General features: G+C 54.5%; 1 protein-coding gene across 1 annotated transcript in view; it reads left to right on the forward strand.

Moving 5' to 3' along the window:
• C7H16orf82 (chromosome 7 C16orf82 homolog) overlaps positions 1 to 16,505 on the forward strand; it is a 114,732-nt gene extending 98,227 nt beyond the window's left edge. Inside the window, exons 2-4 of the mRNA XM_046666447.1 lie at positions 12,126 to 12,628; positions 12,771 to 12,895; positions 16,393 to 16,505. Coding sequence (XP_046522403.1) covers positions 12,126 to 12,628; positions 12,771 to 12,895; positions 16,393 to 16,505 — 741 coding nt within the window. The remainder of the gene's footprint in view (positions 1 to 12,125; positions 12,629 to 12,770; positions 12,896 to 16,392) is intronic.
• Positions 16,506 to 17,826: the final 1,321 nt, after the last annotated feature.

The raw sequence follows: 17,826 nt of genomic DNA on the forward strand, positions 1-17,826 counted from the left end.
CTTTCAACACGTTGCCACTCTTTTCTCAGAACTCTCTCCTTCCTTGGCTTCATGACGTCACTCTCTCTCTGCTTTCCCTCCTACCTCTCTGCCATTCCTCCTCAAGTTCTTTCTCAGCTCCTCAAAACTCCAAGTGCTCTTTAAATGTTGAGATTCCTAAGGCTCCACCACCCCTGGCCTTCTTCTCCTCTTACTCTGAGGTTGCACACTCTCCTTGGATGGTTCCTTCCAATTAGGAGTCACAGTTGACTTCCCAATTGCTCTGTGCCCACAGAGCACAGTCCCAAGTGGCAGATCTCCACTCCAGCTGCCAATCAAATCTCTCCAACATGTCCTAAACCCAAACCATTCTTTTCTTGCTCCTCTCTGATTAATGTCACGACCATCCTCCAGTCACCTGGGCCACTTGGAGTCATCTCAAACTGCTTCCCTTCTTCGTGCAGGATGCGCAGTTCACCACTCAATCTTGTCCACCCAGCCTCCTACAGATCTCTCCTCTCCTTCCCCAGGTCATGACCCTGGGCTCGGGCCACCATCCTCTTGTACTCAGATGGCTGCATCAGTCTCTTCACCTGTTCCTCTGGCTCCAGAGACCCCAGTCCAGCCCCTCCTCTGCACTGTTGGCAGAGCAGTTCCTTCCCAAGTGCAAATATGAGTCCCTCCTCACTCTGCTGGCAACCCTTCCACGATCTCACGACCTCAGGTAAGGTTCAGATCTCTTAACAGGCCTCCAGGATCCTTCTCGATCCAGTCCCTGTCCACCTGTCGAGCCTCACCTCCCACCACTTTGCATGCTTTAGCCGAGCAGCTCTCCACCCTAGCTGAATTATTAGCATCACCTGGAAAGCTTTAAGAAAATATCAGTGCCTTGATCCCATCCCCAGAAATTATGATTTACACGGTCAGGGGTGAGGCACAGGCACTGGTATTTTTTCAAAGCCCCCAAGCGATTCTAACATGCAGCCAGAGCTAAGAAGCAATGGCTTAGAGTTCTGCACAGCTCCCGTGTTCCCCCGTGGCCCCTGTGCCGGTCATCCCACTCCTGCAACACCTTCCTCTCTCCTTGCTTCACGTGCATGACGTCTACTTATCACTTAAAACTTCCCAGTCTGAGTCCGGAGTTTTCCTCTGAGTTTCCTCTGCTTCATCCCATCAGAGCATTTATCACACTGAATATTAACTATCTGTACCGCCATCTCTTAACAGGTAGTGACCTTCCTAGGACATCTTTCATCACTACAACACCAGAGCCTTCCACAGTGGCTCCCTCATTAGATGACTCAGTACATGTTTGTTGAATGAATGAATGACCCCCCTCCCCCTCTGGCCATAAGAATAGCAACCTTATTATTTTTTCACTGCTCCCTCTTCTTCCCCTAGTTCAATGCCAATGCACATAGTAGGTGCTCAATAAATATTTGTTGAGGGAATTAATAAACATAAGACACTAGAGACGAGCATCCACCCTGTCCTCATTTTTACAGGACAGCCCTGGGGAGCAGAGACAAATTAAATTGAACTTCCTACAGTTTTGCTAAAATGGAATTTGCCAGAGACGTCCTGAAAAATGGATTTAATTAGGCCCATTAATAGGGGAGTCATTGGTGGCTAAGATTTAAAGCTGAGGCTGGAAGAGGTATGGGTAATTTTACCATTTTAAATTATATAGGACATTATTTCTCAGCCCCACCTTAATTATAAGAGTGTATCTCCATGAAATATCAGCTTTGGAGGGAAATAAAGCCACAGGTAGAGGCAAGATCTGATATTTCACTGCAATGGAGCATCAGAAGCATCCCGGCAGAACGCTAACCAGCTCAGCCCTGTTGAGCGCCATGTGGGAGCAGGGGGAGCGGCGCCCAGCCAGACCTCATTACGCTAACGATTGTCAGTCCAACTCGGTGTGGCGTTTAATTGCCATGAAACTCCGCATAGGTTTTCAGAGACTGGCAGACTTCTCGCCTTCACTTCTCCCATTACGCTCAGAGACCTGAGTTCTGAGTGGCTCCGTGATCAGATCCCGGAAGGGATGCACCCTTCTTCTTTAGCTCACGGCTGTCCCCTAATCATGGAGCCAAGCACAAGAGACTCAGTCTGGGGTTCCACGTCCTTCACACACAGAGCCCTGAATACCCACTGGAAGACTGTCTCTTCTCTGGGCACTTAGGAAATGAGTCTTGATACAGAGGAGGGCATCGTTCATTCCACAGATCTTCACCGACTGTAACTACGTGGCAGGCACCGTTCCCAACAGAGCTGGGACAAGGGTGAGGCGAGGGTGGCACTCGTCTCAGGGCAAAATTTAAGAGAGTGCCCAAAACTCGGGAATCACCATCATCGATATTTTAATACAGTACTATTCAAAACAAAAATCAATGCAAAAATATCCATGATGGACAAAATATCAAAATTTTAACCACAGACAGGATCTAAGCCTGCACTTGCGGGCCCTGCCTCGTCCGCCTCCTGCAGTCCCAGCCTGATTCAGGGCACTGGGGATGCAGCAGTTACCCGACCCAAGCCCTCTCTCACGGGAATGCTCGGGCGTGTGGGCAACAAACATTGAACCAGGTAACCGAAGAAAATCTTTAGGGCTGGTGAAGGGCGTTATGGAGAGGAGGGGTTCGCAGAGGAGGGGGTAATTCCACGGTAAACATCAAAACCCTGTCCCTAGCCCAGACTTTCTACTGCCCGGTGGAGCAGAAAGAACAGGGACTCCCGAGTGAGTCTAAGGGACGGATCCCAGCCCCAGCGCCACCTCACTACGTCCTAAGGCAAGTCACCAGGTCTCCAGGCTCCATTCTCGCGCGCTGTCATATGAGGAGTGGAAAGGCAGAAGTTCACAGTAACAACGACAACACCGTGAGCGGTCACTGCGCACGGAGCCCCGTGTTCACCCCCTCACTGAGCCCTCATGGAAATGCGGTGACAGCAGGGCTTCTGTCACGCGGGAAGCTGACACTGCACGTTGAGCAGCTTGGCCACAGCAGAGTGAGGCTCCGAGCTTCCTCAGGCCGAGTTCCCAGGCACAACGTTCGGCACCTCAAACGGAAGCAGGGTTCTGCATCTGAGTCATCTTCAGCAAGTCTCTGGATCTTTCTGAGCCTCGCTGTCCTCCTCTGCAGAATGGGGATAATAACGTGGCTCCCCACAGGACTGATGAAGCCAGGCTTCCGGCATGCAGTGGGCGCCCAGTAAATGTGAGCGCCCCACTCCCCCTGCCCCTGCCCTGGGCCGGCGGCGGCAAAACCAGTCCCCAAGGCAAGGGGCAGAATCAACAGGGGAAGTTCAAACGCAGCCCATTTCCTATTTTCCTGACAGCCTATTTCATGGATCACGGAGACCCAAGTACAGCTGCTTACTCAACGAGGACAGAATGAATTCATTTTCATTCCTTAATACCCGATGTGACCTATTCTCTGTTGCTCCCTCCTTTCCGAGGCTGCAGCCCTTGCCATGGACTTTCAATTCGGCCAGAGAGAGAAAATGTGCAGTAATGACAGCATGTCCTGCCCGGAGAATGCTGGGAGCCGAATCACCGCCATGCAGTAATAAGTCCAAATGAAAGATATTATGTCACCTCGTTTGAATTAAACAGATGAACTATAGTCCCAGATCATTAAAATGAACTAGTCTGCTGGACGGTTCCAAGTGCTCAATGCACAGTGCCCCAAAAAGGTGCTCAGCTCCGGCGGGGGTTTATGTCCTCATTTTCTGCCAATAATTCCTCTTCTCTGCGAATGTGGAGGGATAATTTGCTGAAAAGGCCGCTCGCCCTTCAGCAGTGGCCCCTCTCCAGCCCCTGCTGTGCCAACCAGCCCAGGCTCACGGGGCAGCACCGCTGGGGTTTGCACTAATTGAGAAGCGCCCGGGAGCTGCAGGGCAGGCAACCAGGGCCGGTCTGAGGACTGCATGATGGTTAACCGCCCCCTGGCGATGTTTTCTCCCCCGTGAGTTGCGGGGAGCTCCCCACCGGCACCCAAAAAGCCCAGGGAGGAAGCTGAGTTGACAGTGTTGCCTCCCTTTACAAAAGGTAAAACTGAGGCTCCGGCATCTAGGGCGCTTGGAGCCACACGTCCTGTGTGTTTGGGTGTGAAGTCCACTGGGGCCCTCTGGGTCCTGCTTCCACCGAGCTCCCATTCCCATCTCTCTGAGCATCCAGCTCCTACACCCTCCACACCCACGCCCTTCCAGGACACAAGTGGCCTCTTCTCAAGCTCTGCCACCCACTCGCTTCACGGTCCAGGCGGTGCCTCCCCGCTGAGAACCACTGTCCCCATCTGCAAACCTGTCATTCCCGGTGCCCCTCAGAGCCAGACGGGACCCGCATCAGAAGACAGGGGCCAAATCCCAGCTCTGCTGCTTACGCGCAGCCTTAGGAGAGCTCTTTCTGCTCCCGGAGCCTCAGGTTTCCCCTCCGTAACTTGGGACTTAATAAGCAAGGGCTGTTCTCCAAAGGTTCCAGTGCCCTGGCACCCTACCCCACCACCAGAATCCCGTCCAACAGCCATTTAACATCCTTCCAGCCTCGAGACTCGGCACCTTGGTGAGATATAACTCTACGCTCTCATTTGAGCCACTCCCGAAAGGAATGAGTCCAGCTTGCCTCACATGGACCGACCCTTGGAAGGCCGAGGCAAACGGCCCCCCGCGGCCCTCCGGAGGGTTTACCGGCTCTCGGCCCTGCAGCTTGAGGCCCCAGGAGCGCTCTCCAAGAGGGCCTTCCGGTCCAAATCATGGCCCAGACACCTAGTTTCGTGTCCGGGGTCTATTTACGTCCTCTCTCAGAGCTTCCATTTCTTCCAGCAGGTCCTACCACAACCCTGGGGGAGCACAAGGCCGACCCTGACACTTAGCGCTTATTGAGTACTTACTGTATGCCTGGCCCGGCCTCAGGGAATCCTCACTACAAACCAGAACAATCACTCTCCCCATCTGCAGACAGGCAACTCGAGCCAACCACACTGATGCCCCGCCATGTCCTCCTGACGGTCCCTCCAGGCGGGCCTCAGGTGTGGAGCACCGATGGCTTCTCACCCAAGCACTGCAGGGGCCTCCCCTTCGCCCCTCCGCCTCCGGGCTTTCTCTGGCGCCACAGAAACTTGCTCAGCTGAGTTCAGGAGAAACTCAAAGTGCAGTAGATGCCCTGGAGGGGGACAGGAGCCAGAAGCAAAGCATCCAAGCCCCTGAGGTGTGTTCCACACAGCCTCTGAGAGGCCCCAGCAGCACTGAGCCTGGAGCCGACCTGCCACATCCCCCATAACCCCCCTTTGGTGGCCCTTCTTCCCTCTCTGTCTTGCTGCCCATCCCTTCACTGGGCTTCTTGGGACCGCCTCCCGGACAAGCTCCCAGAACCCAAGTCCATGCCTTAAAGCTGCTTTTGGGTAAACCCAAACTGAGACAGAGAGTTAGGTAACTTGCCCAAGAGCACACAGCTGATAAGTGGCAGACCCTGGATTTGAACTCACACATCTGACTTCTTATACCCAGTGCTTAGTTACTTTGCTCCACAGTTCTTGTGCTTGATCTAGGAATTCTCATCGCCACCACTCCTCAGGCAGCTTTCTGCTCCTTCCTTCCTCCCCGTCCCCATCCTTCACCCACGGAGTCCACAGTGAAGAACACGAGAGAATTATTTTGCCATAGTCACAGGAAGCTGCGTGATGAGCCCTGAGCAGGAGCGGGTGCCTCCTTGGTGGCCCTCAGCCCTCAGAGAGGCTCACCCCCTTCCAGCCCCCCTAGCCTCCTCCCAGTTCCTGCGCCCCCATCCCTCACCCCACTCAGGTGGGTCACTTTGTGACCTCATCTACACTTAAAGCTGAGCATTCTGGAATGTTCTGTGACGAAATAATGCTGGCAACAGATAGCCCTGTGGTTCATCTCATGCCTAAGCTGGCCCTCGTGGAAACATTCGGATGGAAGATGAGGCCCAAGGGCTGGGGAGCAGTATCTGCTGCCTACGTTATGCGCAATTAAACCATGTTGAAGTTTTCATCTTCTGTTTGGGAGGAGCCATCTCAGAAACCCTCAGGGGAAATGTCATGCGAAAGAGACACTTAAAGGAATGTTGATTGCAGGGGAGTAGAGACAAATAGCCTAAATGTTCATCAGTAGAATGGACGAATTAGGATGTTCCTCCATACGAATCTCGACAGTCGTGAAAATGAACTTGAGCCACACATAGCCGCTCAGATGAATCTCACAAGTGTCGTGTTGAACACGAGCAAGTTGTAGAAGGACATAGAAAGAATGCCATTTACATCAAGATCAATAGTGTGCAAAACAGTTCCACAGTGGTTAGGGTTGCATCCTTTCATACTCCAAGTATAAAGATACACGTCTGATTCATGATGAGCATCCGACTCAGGACCGCCATGGGGAGGACCGCCATGGGGAGGGGTAAATGGGTTTGGGGTATATCAGTAATGTCTCATTTCTTGAGTGATGAGCACATGATGGATGTTTAATCTATTGTTCCCTTTTTTTTTTTTAAAGTGGTGGAAAATCCATCATGTGACTACCAGCAGAAGAAGGACCTTTCTCCCTGGACAGATCACCCCTCTAGGCCATGGCTGAGCTGGTTCCCTTTGCCTTGATCCCTAGAGAAGGTACAGAGTCTCAGGTCCTGCTTCCAAGGACCCAGGTCCACCCCGAGAGTCCACCTGTTCACGCTCCAATGCCAAGTGCACCTGAGTAGGGAGGTACGCACTGCTCCTGGCCCACGAGAAAGCTTCTTGCCACCCCCATGGCAAGCCCCGCCTGGCAGCTCAGTCAGGTATTCGGAAGCCTGGGCTTTGGGGCAGACAGAGGATGAAACGAGATTAAATGAGATACGCATGCCAGCATCCAGCACCGTGCCCGCCACGCAGCTGGCCCTCCATGTACGGCCCCCCTCCCACCCCCCACCTCCCCCACCAGCTCCCGCTCCCACTCCAGGGCAGGGAGGTCTGTGACACGCACAGGGATCCGTCCCGTAGCAGAGCACTCGCCACACCACCCAGCGAGCACACGGTAGGCGCTCAGGAACGCTCTACAGGGAACAAACACAGGCCCTCACCAGGATGGGGCCAGATGATGGGGCCTCTGGAAGAGAGAAAGGCTTCCCTCAGAGGGTCGCGGGGAGGCCCCCAGGTAAGAGCACTCTGAGTGGAGAGCTCGGGGGAGAGCAGAGCCCCGGGGGTGAGGCTGAGGGCCAGGGGGTTCTGTGGTTTTAAAAAAAGTGTATGTGCATATATGTATCCTTATGTATTCCTGCAGATATACTTAGGTGTTCTCATGTGCATGCATATGAGTTCTCGTGTGTGTTCATATATACTTATATACGCATTCATAAATACACATATACACTCACATATGTATATATAAACATATGGTCTTATGTATGTAGTCATATTTATACACACATGTCTATGCGTGTACCCACGTATATAAACATACACACTCACGTGTGTACTCAGACAGACCTGCCCTGGGTGTCTCCTGTCGATCCTCAGGGCATCTCCCAGGGAGCGGTGTTACCGACGTTGTTGCTCCATTTCTCAGGTCGGGGAGTGAGGTTCAGAGGTTAAGTTGGTCACAGTGTCACTCGGATAGTGGACACAGCATTTGAACCACGGCACACCAGAGTCTGAAGCCCTTCCTCTGGCCAGAGCCCCCAGATGGAGAGGAGCAACGACACTGTGGAGCGCTGCGGTGTCCATCTTCCCGCTCTGTTCCCCCAGCACTTCTCACTGTCTGAAGTTTGTCCATGGTCCGTGTGTCCCTGTTCTCGACTGTGAGGTGTGCGAAGGAGGACCCATTGGCCTTCCTCACGGCTGTCTCTCTGGGCTCTGACAGGACCCTGGCGGTTATTTATTCTCAGTGAACGTCCATGGAGCATTTCATCCCCACTACTGATTTGTGGTTTGGTTAAGCGCGATTCCAAAGCAGGGAAGCCGAGGCTCGAACCCACGTCCATCTGACTCCTTAGCCACTGGGCTCTGCCCCTTGTCTCACCCATTACCAGGGAGGCACCACCCCACCACTCAGGAGGAGGCTGTGCTGGTCCTAAAAGGCCACCCAGCCTCTGACTGTGAGATTCCTGAACCCCACAGCTGGCCCTGACCCCTCCCTTCCTCTCACCCCCACATCCAACTGACCCGCAAACCTTCAGCCCCGCGTTCAAAATACACCCAGAATCCAACCCCTGCTGTCTACCTCCGCTGCAGCTCCCGGTCCAGGCCGCCCCCACCCATCCCCCAGATGACTGCTCCAGCCCCAGCGAGGCCCTGCTCCACACTTGCCGCCTCAGACTGCTCCCCGCACAGCAGCCTGTTCAAACTCCCCTCCTCTGCTGAAAACTCTCCAACGGCTCCCAGCTCACGTGCAGTAAAATCAAAGCCCTTACCAGGGGCTCCCTCTGTGGCCTCTTCTCCTTGTGTGAGCTCACTCCAACTGAGGGACAGTGGCCAATGCGTTCCTACACACGTACAGACACGTGCACCCACACACCCTTTGTCCCTGCTTTCTTTTCCTCCTATATTTATTATCACACAACAGATACTCTACACTTTCTATCCATCTATGAGGGCAGGGCTGACATGCTGCCTGACATAGAGCGGGTACTCAGCATTTGTGGAAGGAAAGAAGGAACCCGAGCTAAGGAAACATTTCTTGGATGAATGTATGAAAAGAAGAAAAACCCCTCAGTGAGTTAGGAGTGGTTATGAGGTGTCACGCTCCGAGGACTGATGCCTCACTTACGCAGGGTTTTCTCCTGGAATGTTAGGGATCAGCGTTCGGGTTGAGGCCCAAGGCTGCTGGGCCGTGTTCCGGGCTGTGAATCTCTCTTGGGTCACATTGCTTCCCATTCTCATCATGTGAGAAAGCACAGCTTCCCCACCAGGGGACTTTGATGCTGAATTCCTAGGGTAGATGTGGGGCAGAAAGGCAGCCCCAGAATGCAGTGCAGAAACCTTCGGAGATAAAGCTCAGCCAGGGAGACACGTTGGAATGTCCAGGCACGTGGCACATTAGTTGGTGTGGAGTAGACTCTGCTGTGGCCGCAGACAAACCCCGACTCTTGGTGGCTCAGTACAGAAACAGCTCACTGCTCGCTGACGTTACAGACACATTTGGTGGCAGGTGACGCACTTCTCCACACCGTCACTCAGGGACCCAGACTCTGCCATCTTCGGGGCCTGGCTTCCAAGTTCCCTGCAGAAAGGGATGAAAGAGAACCATGCACTGAAGGTGTTTACACCCCAGGCCTAGACTGCTGAACATCCCTTCTGCCCACGTTCTCTTGGCCCCACCTAGATGCAAGGGGGCTGGGAATGTACTTTTCCTGCAGGCCCAGGAGAGAAATGAGATGGTTCCATGAACACATGGCTTTGTCTCTGTCACCCCAGGGAAGGGTAGACCCCAATCTCCAGGACACACAGATGATGTGTTTGTAACCAGGTTTCCTGCCCGAGCCTTGACTGGGACGTGCAGTCAGGCTGAGGTCCTAGGGCCACCAGTTATCTGTATGAAGCAACCAAAATACATGAGGGAGAGGGAATCAGGAGAAAGAGACCAGAATGTGGGTTTGGGTGAGAGAAGTGTTCGGGGGGAAAACAGCAACAGACACCGGAAACCAGAAAGGCAGCCTAGTGCGTGGTCGCCAGGATGAGAAAGGAGCCCGGCAGGGAGACCACCTCCTCCCACCTCTCCCCAGGCCTGCCGTGGCTCTGGGCTCGCAAGCTCCGAAGGTGCTGCTCTGCTCACCCTTGCGCACCTGCATCTCTTGAGGGTGCCAGGAAACAGCATCTGGGCAGGGCCGCTCTGGTCTGACACCCAGCCTGGGCAAGGACAAGATAAGGGCACCACCCTCAGTGGCTTCTCAGGTGCAGGCAGGAACGAGAAGGCTGGACCCAAAGAACAGGAGCTCACATGCGACTCCTGACCCAGACTCCCGGAGTGACCAGGAGAGACTTCCAGAAGAAGCATGCTGCGCCGAGCCACGGCCGTTCACGTGGCCTCACTGTATCCACAGGGTTACATGTGCTAGAGAGGAAGGGCGCTCTGGTCCTGCATGGTCTCTGCCGTTTGTTCTGGACGAGCACCCGCATGTTCGCTCCAGTCCTCGGGCCCAGGGAGCAATGTGCCTGGGATGCGGAGGGCAGTGAGGTGAGTCCCAGGGGGCTCACCGTTCATGCCCAGCACTGGGGCACCTGCCCTGTTTTGTACTCGTGCAGGGCAGAGCCAGTCCTGAGCCCCAGCCTACCTGCCTGATGCCCAACCCTGCCTCTCCCCTCCTAGCGTCCTAGGGATGGACCTTGTCCCTGCTTCCCACAACAATCGGGTCCCGTCACACCCCCTCATCTGGCATCACCACTAGGCCACCATGTCTGTCCCTTCTCTGTCCCTTCTCTAGGGGGGAATGTAGGGCTGTGGGCTCAGGGAGGCAGATGGCTATGAGATGCGCCTCCCTACCCAGACACTTCAGAATTTCCGCAGCAAAAGCAATGCCCCTGAGTACAGCAGAGGGACATCGAATGGCCCCAGGCCATGGGGGAAAATTCCTAATAAAGATGACAGTGACAATCAGCACTGACAGTGCTGACGACTGCCAAGGGGCTGAGCGACTCATCTCCAAGGAGCCTTGCCTTCTCCCCGCACCCTGCATCCTGAGCAGAGCCAGCCAGCCCTCTCCAGCCAGTCACAGACAGGCTACACACTGGGCCGGCCGTCTCCTGAAGGCAAGAGTTGCACTGAATCTCTATGCTTCTTGGATCATGGACACCCTTGAGAATTTGATGAAAGCTATGACTCTTTCCTTAGGGGAAAACGCGTATATGTAGCTAATTGAAAATTCTGCATACAATTTCAATGGATTCTCAAAGTCCTTAAAATCCACCTATGAACCCTTTAGGGGTCAATGAACTTCTTAATTCATTCAGTCATTCAATGAACATCTATTAAGTAGCAACTGATAAATGCCACGCTGGGAGTCCTCCTCGGCAATACTGCTTCATCCGGGTTGCACTCAGAATCACCTACAGAGACGCACAGGAAGCCGAGCCGAGCCTCCTAGCATGGCGGTTCTCAATGCAGGGTGCGCACTGAAACACCTGGAGAGCTTTTTCAAATTCTGATGCCAAAGCCTCGCCCTGAGCATTTAACTCAGAATCTCTGGGAGTGGGGCCAGGTGTCCCCAGGTGATTCTGATGTGTAGCCAAGGGAGAGGGCCACTGTCCCAGAAAACCCAAACATGTCTTTTAAAAAGATCCCTGGATGGTTGTGACGCACACCCTGGAGCGGTCACGTATCCATCCGTTCAGTAAGTGTCTAACGGGCACCCCCACTGCCGGGCACTCAGCTGGGCGCTGGGAGCAGCAGAGAACAAGAAATCCAACCCTCTGCCCTGACGTTCTAGCAAGGGAATCGGCAATAAGGGACCAATCCATAAAAATAACTGCAAATTGTCATTAAGACCACAGGCCCATAAATTAGGAAGTGACGGAGAGAACAGAGGGACCTTCTTGGGGAAGCCAGGGAAGGCTTCCTGAGGGACACTTGAGCTGAAGCCCGAAGGCCCAGGGGCCAAGGGAAGAGGATTCCAGGTGGCAGGAAGAGCCACTGCAAAGGCCCCACAGCAGGTAAGAGCTCAGAAATAGAAAGCGGCCAGCGTGGCTGGGCATCAAGGCGAGGAAGGGGCAGACTGTGACCCCGGACCAGGTCGAGAGAGAGACAGGAGCCTGACCAGGCGGGGCCACGGCGATCAGGCAAGGAATTTAGGTTAAGCTCCTGAGTGTGACCTTCTCTGCAGTCCTTACGACCACCTCAGCAAGGAGCAAGAGGCTCAGAAGAGGAGGTGACGCCCTAACGAAATGCAGCTCAGCCAGGATGCACAGCCAGGTCTCCGGAGGTGGCAAAGCAGAGGCCATAGGCCCCTCAGAAAGCAGGTCTAACCCCCTTATGGCCAGGGGCCCCTTTTCTGCCCAACTCCAGCCCCAGCCACTGATGTAACTGGTGCCAGGACAGCATTGTTCTCCCTCCCACCCCCGCCCGCCTCACAGAACCCATCACCATGGGAACCGGGCCAGCCAATCAGAACACCCTGCTTTAAAGGAGAGCCCTATAAATTGAGCCTCTCTCCCCAGACAAGCCACATCCAACATTCAGAAGCCTCCCAGGGCCCCCTCCTCCTGGAGAAACCAATTCAGGTGCCCCCTACTCTCCTCCAGGATAGAAAAGGGGATGCTTTCACCTGGGATGCCCAGAGCCAAGATCCAAGCCTACAGTCACCTGGCTTAGAGCCCCAGCCACCAGTGGGACTGTGCCAGGACGCGAGAGCAACGCAGGACCCCCTGAGAGCTTCCAGGGGTAACCTGGGAAGTGTCCGCAGCAAAGAGAGCAGCGTGACGAGCTGCAGCCTGGAGAAATGCAGTAACGTCAGCCGGCTGAGCAGCGGGTACGCGGGGGACGAAGAGAACAGCAAGGTCAGCTTGAGGGGCAGCCGTCGGATCGTGCGGCTGAAGAGAAGGCTGAACACCCAGGCGGCCGGTGCCCAGATCAGCCAGCCGTGCGCCACCTTCTCTCGCAGCCAGTTACAGAGCCGGCTGGCCAGCCAGGCCAACAGCACCACGCAGACTGGAGGGCAAAAGTGAGAGCAGGCTGCCCAGCAGCAGTGTGGACAGCAGCGCCAGCAGCCTGACGGGCATCAGTTTCATCAGCCTGGGCAGCAGCGCTCTGACCCACCAGGTGAGCAGTGGGCTGCTCAGCTCCCTGGGCAGCCTGCCCTCCAGCCAGGCCAGCAGCTGCCAGAGCCTCCAGGTAGACGGCAATGTGCAAAGTGGGCTGAAGAGCAATACCAGCCTTCAGGAGAACGAGACGGGGGAGGACATGAAAGCCAGCGACCAGGTGGCCAAGGGTGAGCCGCCTGCCCAGATACGCGTGCCTTTATGAGACTCACCAGCCGCCAGGTCCTCGAAAAACACAGACATGAGGGCCCAGCAAACCCAGACTTCACCCAGAGTGGTTTTTGCCCAAACAAGTAAGGAAGGCCTTTAAAAAGTACACTCTGACCGTGTCACAACTTGTCAATGGATAGCTACATCTGTAGCAACAACTGTCAACAGGAGGGTCACATGTAGCAAGAACTATTGACAATGGGCCCCGTATCCTGAGAATAGGCACTCAGTGATGAGACCATCTATGCTGAGAACCACTGTTGGGAAGAACCAGATCAAGATCCATTGATGCTGGGTTCCCCTCTGTCAAGATGCTCAGTGGCAATAGCACCAGTCCTGCCATCCCCGACGGGGTCCATCAATGGTGGAACCATCTGTATTGAGAACCATCGTGGTGGGATCACCCGTGCCAAAACCCATCAGTGGGGACAAGTGTTATCAGCGGCCAGTGCCTCCTCTATTAAGAACCACCTAAAGTTAGGACCTTCCATGGTGAAACCATCCTAAATGATGAACACCATCTACAACCAAGACCACCCCATGAGGAGCTCAGAAGAAATGACCACCAACCATGGCGGGGACTGTCCAGGGCGAGGGCCAGCTGAAGTGAGCACCATCCGTGGGAAGCCATGTCCCTAGGGAGCTCGGTCCCAACCACGCTCTGTAACACACGCTGCCCGCAAGGGTCAGCAGCATATAGAAAGGACGCTCATGACAACTGTGTCGAGGGAGCCCCATCATCGGGGAGCACCCTTGCTCCATGACGTCCTGTTCAAGTCTCTATGTGGATCTCAGAGGAGGCAGAGAGACAAGAAAGGCTGGGAACCATCCTTGGCTGAGATGATTGGCACAGGACAGTGTCATGATGAATGCCTAATGGTGACAGAGACCAACCCAGCCGAGAATGGCTGCAGTGGGAGAGCTCTGGGCCATTTAGTGAATGTCCCCTAGGTGGGTGGGAGGGCTGAAGTCTCTGCCCCACCCCTTCTCAGGACAATACAGTCCTCCCTGGCTGACCACACAGACCTGGGGGAGTGAGTGTGTCCGCTGAGGGGCAGAGCCAGAACAGCCATGAAGACACCATGGGGGACCAGAAGGAAAGCTGAGGGGGCACCAAAGACAATAAAAGGTGTCAGGAGAGGCTACGAGTGTCTGCATCTGTGTGCACATTCCCGGCCGAGGTTACAGTGACAGTGGGGCCACAAACACACTACAGAACCGTGGAGAGAATAGGGCTCAGATACCAGCTCCGCTACAAAATCCTTAAACCCCCCAAGCCTCAGTTTCCTCATCTGGAAAATGGGGACAATAACCTCTAATCCATACATAGAGAGAATGGTTAATTGGATTATGTGAAAATGGGTATGAAGTACACGGCAAGGAATAGGTACTCATGTCTGTTTCCCTCCCTCTCTCTGTAAAATGGGCACAGTGGGCTCTGCCTCGCCCCACTCACAGGCCCAGAAAGGGTCGTGACTGCTAACATGGAAACAATGGTTCTTGACAAAGATGGAGTCGCAGCCTCTGCTTAGGAGTCAGGATGGTTCCACAGGCAGTTTTGCAGGTTTGAGGAGAGAGTGAGTGGGTCTGGGTTTGAGGACAACATGTATCTGGATTGGTGGGTTCCTCGTTTTCAAGCACAAGGTCACTTTTGAGCACATTCTCCCCCACTTTCCTCCAGGCAAGTCGTTCAGCAGGGCCTGCGCACCCACGACCCAGGCAGACGAGAGACCAGTGAGCCCTGTCTGCAGGCAGGTCCTGGGGAAGCTGCCTGGCCCTCTCCTTGGATGGCGCCCTGCTGCCCTAGCTCAGAGAAGGGTGGACACACAGAGCAGAGCGGTAGGCACAGCGTCATCGGACCCCTGCAAGCTGGAGCCCTCAGTCTGGAGGCCACAGACTTTGCATTCAGATCACCTGGGGGACATTTAAAAATACAGATGCCCAGGCCGCCCACAGTGCTTGAGCCCATGCATCAGTAGTGTTTAAAGTTCCCAGGTGATGGTAATGTTCAGCCAGGACTGGGGGAGTAGCTGCCCGTCATCTCTTTCTTCTCGAATCTACTTTTAACCCCTGGGCTCAAAAACGGACACACCTGCCAGGACCAAGAAGGTAAGGGAGGGAGGGGCTTTCCCAAACTGGAGAGCATACATCCCATCTAAAGAGAAGCCAAAATCCAGAATTCTGTGTAAAATCTCCTGATTTTTAAATGTTGGTCACAAATTCAAGTTCTTTAAAAGGGGTGGGGTGAGAGGGCAAATGAAAACATTTCTGAAGGCAGGACCAGGCCCACACACCTAACGGCTTCTGCTCCTAAACGGAGAACAGAGCAAGCTTTCTGAAACAAAAATCTGCTTGTATTCCCTGACTGCTTAAAAACCTTCAAACTTTCCCACTGTCCAAAGGATTGGACATGGCATTCAAGGCTCTCCACAAACTGACTAACTATGTTTTCCCTCCCTCAACTCCTTCTACTTCCTCCTCAACCTCTACACACCATCTCAAACCTGATTTCAAGCCTCTGGGCCTTTGCACATGCTGTATCCTCTGCCTGGCATCATTCACATGTAGTATAATTCACCCTTTTCAATGTACAGTTCCATGATTTTTGACAAACACACACACACAGTTGTGTATCTACCACCACACCCAGAATTCCAAGTAGTTTCAACACCCCTCAAAAATCCCCTCGTGCCTCTTTGTGGTCAGTCCCTCCTCCCACCCTCACAATCACTGAGCAGTTTTCTGTCCCCACCATTTTCCAGAGCGTCACATGCATGGAATCACGCCACGTGCAGCCTCTTGAGCCAGCTGCTCCCTCTGCACGTGATGCACCGTGACCCGTGCACGGTGATCGGGTTTACTGCTGAGCAGTGCGTGCCCCACGGTCATCAGCTCTCTGGCAGAAAGGCGCTCGGGTTGTTTCCAGTCTTGGGAGACTATGAAGACACTAGTAGACATTTACGTAGAGGTTTTCGTGCAAACAGAAGTTTCCCGTTTCACTTGGGTAAACACTAGGAGTGGGACAGCTGGGCGGGACGGTAAGTGTGTTCAACTTTATAAGAAACTGCCACATCCTCTTCTGGAAGTAGCTGTGCTTGACAGTGGCCAGCACTTGGTATTTGCCACCGTTTTGGTTTTTCATTTTAACTACTGGTTCACTATCTTCACGATATGAGGCAGTTTGTGTCAGTCTCCCATTGTTAAGTCCATTTCACACTGGGGGAAACTGAGGCAGAGAGAGGCTGATTCTCTGTAGGTTAGGGGCAGGGCTGGGCTTTGAACCCAGGCAGCCTGGCCCAGAGTCCGTGATCTTAATCATTCACCTCCCCATCCTCCCATCTCAGCTTTGGACACTCAGGGCCCCAGCACACTCAGGCAGCAGGCGGCACTCGCACGCAGAATCCCCCGCAAGCTGTTTCCTGTCTCAGGCCCCTGAGTGCAGCGTCTCCCGCTACAGGTCTCTGGCCCCCCAGGGCGGGTGCCACGCCCCAGCCCCTCTGTGTCCCCGATGGCCACTGCCATGTCAGTGGCATCGACGACTGCCACATGAATGAACGAATGAATGAATGAGTGCGTGCAGGAGGAAGGGCTGGATCAGAGGAAGAGAGCTGGGTGCTCAAGCCTGCATTCCAGCAACTACAGCCCACTGTCCAAAAACGAATGTGGCTCAGGATCCAAAAGTTCACTCCCACTCAGGGTGCAGGCCTGAGCCCCAGGATGGCTCCATCCTTCTCTCACCGTCTGCCCAGCAGCTATGTCTGGCCCAGCTCTCTCCCACCCGTGCTAGGATGCAGCAAGCGTTTGAAGCGAGGACCATTTTTCCATCGGACGAGGTGATTTTTCCTTTCCTGTCCACCAGCCTGGCGCTCAGGGGGGAGGCGGGGCTGGAGCGATGGGCTGGCTGCAGGCGCGGGCTCCTGAATTATTAACTGGGCTGGGAGAGAGCTGCTTACAAATGTCGCCCGCCCAGCAGACTACTGTGCCCGCACACTTCAACCAGGCCTGGAGCGGGCAGGCGGGAACGGCTGGCGGGCCCCACACGCTGACTGAGCCCGTGGCCTCTCCTCCCGAGCGCTCCCCAGGCCTCCAGCCCAGCCGGAAGGAGGTCATCCTTCATGCTGTCTTCACCCCGTGTGCCTGTTCTGCTGGATTCAAGCTCCTGGCCTCTCCTCTCCCCCTCACTCTAAAACCAGCGGGCGAAACGGATTGAGTCTGGCGATTACGGTTCTTTCGGAGCCAGGAGCTTGCTGGGCGAGAAAGAGCTGGACTCTCAGTCCGTGGCTCCTCACAGGCAGGGAGGGGGTGTAGGTGTCTGCGCTTGGGGCCCCTAGAAGCAGGGCCTGAGATGGGGGCTCTTGTGAGAGTTAGTGAGGAGTGCTCCAAGGAGGAGGGCAGGACGGAGGCAGGGTGGGAAGGGAAGGGGCTGGAGATGGGCCTCAGGCTGACCCAGGGGGAGCTCTGCCTTACCAACTGCAACTCCGAGCTGGCCCCACCATCAGCCAAGGGGGTGAGATTTTCATGCCCCCATGCCCTGGGTAGGCGGAGCATGACCTCCTGGGTGGAATAACTCCCATCCACACTGGAGCGATTCTCCAGAGAACGGACAGCTGTCAGTCAGCAGTGGCAACACCGGCAGGTAGTCCAGGTTGGTATGGGAGCTCCACAGAGTGATCAGGTCCTTCCAAATCTCCATTCCACCATGCTTAGGATGAGACGCTCAACCTCATGGCCCAGGATGGCTGCCCAAGCTCCACCCAACACATCAAGGAGAGCAGAAGGAGGAAGGAGAGAAGAAAGGCTTAACTCTTCCTTTTTGAGGAGACTCCCTGAAAGTCCCACACAACATGGCTACATATAGCTATCAGGGAGGTAGGGAGATTCAGTCTTTATT

This window comes from Equus quagga, chromosome 7 (assembly GCF_021613505.1).
Source record: "Equus quagga isolate Etosha38 chromosome 7, UCLA_HA_Equagga_1.0, whole genome shotgun sequence".
NCBI classification, from domain to species: Eukaryota; Metazoa; Chordata; class Mammalia; order Perissodactyla; family Equidae; genus Equus; species Equus quagga.